The sequence below is a fragment of the Pteropus vampyrus genome, unplaced genomic scaffold (assembly GCF_000151845.1).
Source record: "Pteropus vampyrus isolate Shadow unplaced genomic scaffold, Pvam_2.0 Scaffold1, whole genome shotgun sequence".
NCBI classification, from domain to species: Eukaryota; Metazoa; Chordata; class Mammalia; order Chiroptera; family Pteropodidae; genus Pteropus; species Pteropus vampyrus.
In genome coordinates, this window is record NW_011888782.1 from 25136588 (window position 1) to 25140712 (window position 4125).

Sequence of the window (4125 nt, forward strand, 5' to 3'; positions counted from 1 at the left end):
ATACAATCTGATGATTTTTTTTGTTCTATTTCTTTAAAAAATGTCAATGGGATTTTGATGGGGATTGCATTAAATCTGTATAATGCTTTAGGTAATATGGTCATTTTAACTATGTTGATTCTTCCAATCCAAGAACACGGAATATCTTTCCATTTCTTTGTATCTTTTATTTCTTTTAATAAGGTCTTGTAGTTTTCATTATATAGGTCCTTCACATGTTTCATTAAACTTATTCCTAGATATTTTATTCTTTTTGTTTTAATCCCTCCTTATTTTTAACCTCCAGATGTGGGTAAAGGGCAAGCCTGTTTGTATCTCTGCCCCTCCTTCCAGTCTCTACCTGGTTTCTTCTGTAAATCTTTAGTTATAGGATTTCTATTCAGGTAGTCTTCAGGTGATTCTCAACATTCTTGATGTTGCTGAATTTTGATGTTCACAATATATGTGAACTCATATTTAACTCATATCAATGTGTGTTCCAATCTCAGGTCTGATCTTTTGTTTAAATTTTGGTCCAAGTCTTCATTCCAATGTTCATCTTGCCATCAGCCTTTGTAGATCCCAGTTGTTGTTTTTAAGCGTGTGTGTGCATGTGCGTGTAAATACTAGAAAATGAGGTATGTGCATGATGGGCATTAATATACATATGTTAAAATTCAGTGAATTTATAAGACTAAAAATTTCTCCATCATTTACAAAGCTGGTTCATTTCATTTTAATGAAGTAATTTTTTTTTTTTTGAAAAATAATTGCTGTCTTGGTAAAAAAAAAAAATTGGCATTTCCAAGGACATAATGTTATGAATGTAATCTAGATTTTTTTTTTTTTTAAATTAAGAGCCTTATTGGGATATAATTCATATACCATAAAATTCCCCATTTAAAGTGTATGTCAGTGGTGTTTAGTATATTCACAAAATACTGTTTTTAGCAACTATTACTACTTCCTAATTTTAGAACATTTTCATTACCCCAAAAAGAAACTCCGTACCCATTAGCAGTCACTGCCCAATCGCTTCTTGCCCCTGTCCCTGGTAGCTACTAATCTTTCTGTCTCTGGATTTGCTTATTATGGATATTTTATATACATGGAATCATACAATACGTGGCCTTTTTTGTCTTCTTTAACTTAGCATGGTGTTTTCAAAGTTCATCCATATTATAGCATGTATCAAATTTCGTTCCTTTTAATGGCTGAATAATACTGCATTGTATGGAAGTACCCAGATCTTTGCTTAATTAAAAGTTCAAGAGAAAAGAGTTTTGATCAGCAAGACCAAATGGTGATGAGATATTCTGAAAAACATATCTTTTTTTAAATTTACTTATTTTTTTTACCGATCTTCCCTCTCCCAGAAACCATCAGTTTGTTTTCTGTATCTGTGGGTCTGTTTTTTGTTTCGTTTGTTTATTTGTTTTATTAGATTCCACATTTATGTGAGATCATGTGGTATTTGTCTTTCTGTGTCTGACTTATTTCACTTAGCATAATACCCTCTAGGTCTATCTATGTTGTCACGAATGGCAAGATTTTATTCTTTTTTATGGTTAATACTCCATGATATATATATGTGATATATATATACGATATATATATATATGCGATATATATTACATCTATTTTTTTACCCATTCATCTATCAGTGGACACCTAGGTTTCTTCCATATCTTGACTACTGTAAATAATGCTGCAGTGAACATAGGGGTACATATATGTTTTCAAAATACTGTTTTTGTTTTCTTTGGATAAATAATCAGAAGTGGAATTGCTGGGTATTATGGCAGCTCTGTTTTTGATTCTTTTAAGGAATCTCCTTCATACTGTTTTCCATAGTGGCTGCACCAATTCACAATCCTACAAACAGTACATGAGGAAAATATATTCTTAATTGAATATATTCTTTCTGAAACTGTTCCTTTGTATCTTTCTGCAGCTTTTTGATTATTGTTCACTAGAGTCTCACTGATAGATTTTAAAAGTAATTTGTTCTGTAGTATTGGTAAACGTGTTCTGAATAATTTGTTTTCCAGCCGTGGTTAAAGACAGGCACATTCAAAAACAGTTTTTTCCCGACTTCAGTGACTGAATGTCCTCACCCTGCCTTGCAGGTATAATCTATCTGTAAATGACATGTTTATTAGCTTACTTATTATTTGTATGAATTTCAAGTATGATAAAAATAGTTAAATGATTTCCTAATAAAAAGGGATCAATTTTATTCACGTTTAATAAACAAATAATTTTTATTGTATGAAGCAAAATAATCTAGTCTAGAATTTGAGATCATATATTACATTAAGTTATATATACACACACAGGAATTCTACTTTGCGATACAGTTTTATAATCAAGAGTTTACTCACAGAGTTCTTCTCTGTCAAATGTTTGTCCACTTCCACCAAAGAGTCCCTTTAGAAAGCCTCTGTTTTGAGCTTCTGGGGTCTCTATGGGAGTAAACAAATCTCCCAGCATGTCCTGCATCAGATCCAAAAAAAAAAAAGCATTAGAGTAACTAAAAATAAACCAATAGATCAAAAGATAATACTGCAGTTGTTAGAACACATAATGAAAAAACAGTGTTTTCCAATTTTCTTGGTGAGTTTTGCTTCGCTCCCAGTTTTATCTCTGGTATTTCTTTCTCCTTTACCTTCCCTTCTGCAGTAGCTGATGTTCTAAAATTTTAATTTTTCTGCCCTCTTCTCCCCTTTACAATTAGAAAGCTTGGGAAGATGATATATTCGCCCTAGGATTAATTTTTACCTGATCAATGACTATCAAATTAGACTTCTGATCTTTTTTAATTACTGAAGCTTCTGCCTGTCCTAGTCTCTCTTCTGAACTAAGCATGGACTGTCTTATAAAATAGGAAGCCTTTGGTGGTATGTGGAGAAAGGTTGGATTTATTTTTATGTCAAGTACAAAATTATGCAATGGCTCAAGGTAAACGATTCAAAATTGGCAACTATCGAATGGTGAGGTACAATTGTTCAGAATATTTGGTGTGCTTTAGAATGATTGGAGAAAAATCTTGTTAGCAATATAGCTGCTCAGGCTTTATTCCACACATAATAAGTTAGAATCTACAGAGATGTGCTCTGGATATCTATAATTTTAACTTGCTCTCTAGGTCTTTCTAAAGGCGATCAAAATTTTAGAACTATTATATAGAGGAAGGAACTTCAACCGGAAATCAGATCTGTGACCTAATAGTCATGTCCCAAGTTTGTCTATGAACTTGGGACATGACTTTATCTTCATCATCTCCCTTCACCTTTACTCACCAGACCTGTGATCTTCCTCCTAATTCCTTCTCTTTAGAAGTGACAGCACCATCTACTTACTTCCCCAAGCTAGAAACCCAGGAATAGTTATTAATTCCCTCCTTTTCTTCCCTCCTACCTCTAATAACCCTTCAGTCTAACTGATTACACTTCATAGCTATTGAATCTGCTAACCCTTCTCCATTCTCACTCTGGCTGCCTTATTTCAAGCCATTGTTATTTTTGGCCTTAATTATTTTAAAAAAGCCTCCTAATTGTTCTCCCTACCTTCAATCCTAATTCCCCAAACCAATCGTCATACTGCAACCAGAAAATTAGTTTTAATAAATAAATTTGCTAAATCTTTTTAATGACTTCTTGTTGCCCTTGGGATAAATGCCAGATTCCTTAAGGAGCTTACTATGCGCTACAAGATCTATTCTTGACTAATTTTCCAGCACCATCCCTCCATTCTTTTCACTTCCCAACTCTGATCTTTGTTGGAAGTTTCCTGAACCCCTGGGCTTTCCCATGCCATTACTCTGTCAAGAATACCATTACCTTTCCATCCCCAGCCATCTATTCCTGTGGATAACTCCTACTCACCCTTCACAATTCTTTTCTAACTACTCACTCGCTCTGTTCCACCAACTCAAGTGTCCCTCTTGCATGTCTCCCCAGCACTGGCACAGTTATATATGGACAGCATTTCCACAGAGTATTGTGTTGTCTGTTTACTTATTTCTCCCTCCATACTAGTAGGTAGGGACTTGTATCTTATTGTACCCTAGAGCCTAGCAAAGTCCAGGCATATAGTAAAAACTCAATAAGTGTTTGTTGAATAACAATAATAATATGTATTATT

The 4125-nt window shown here is 33.8% G+C and overlaps 1 protein-coding gene across 1 annotated transcript in view; it reads right to left on the bottom strand.

Annotated features, from left to right (window-relative positions):
• The window catches only part of STXBP5L (syntaxin binding protein 5 like), a 279142-nt gene that overhangs the window by 9397 nt on the left and 265620 nt on the right, over window positions 1–4125 (bottom strand). The window contains exon 24 of the mRNA XM_011355337.1: window positions 2364–2475. Coding sequence (XP_011353639.1) covers window positions 2364–2475 — 112 coding nt within the window. The remainder of the gene's footprint in view (window positions 1–2363; window positions 2476–4125) is intronic.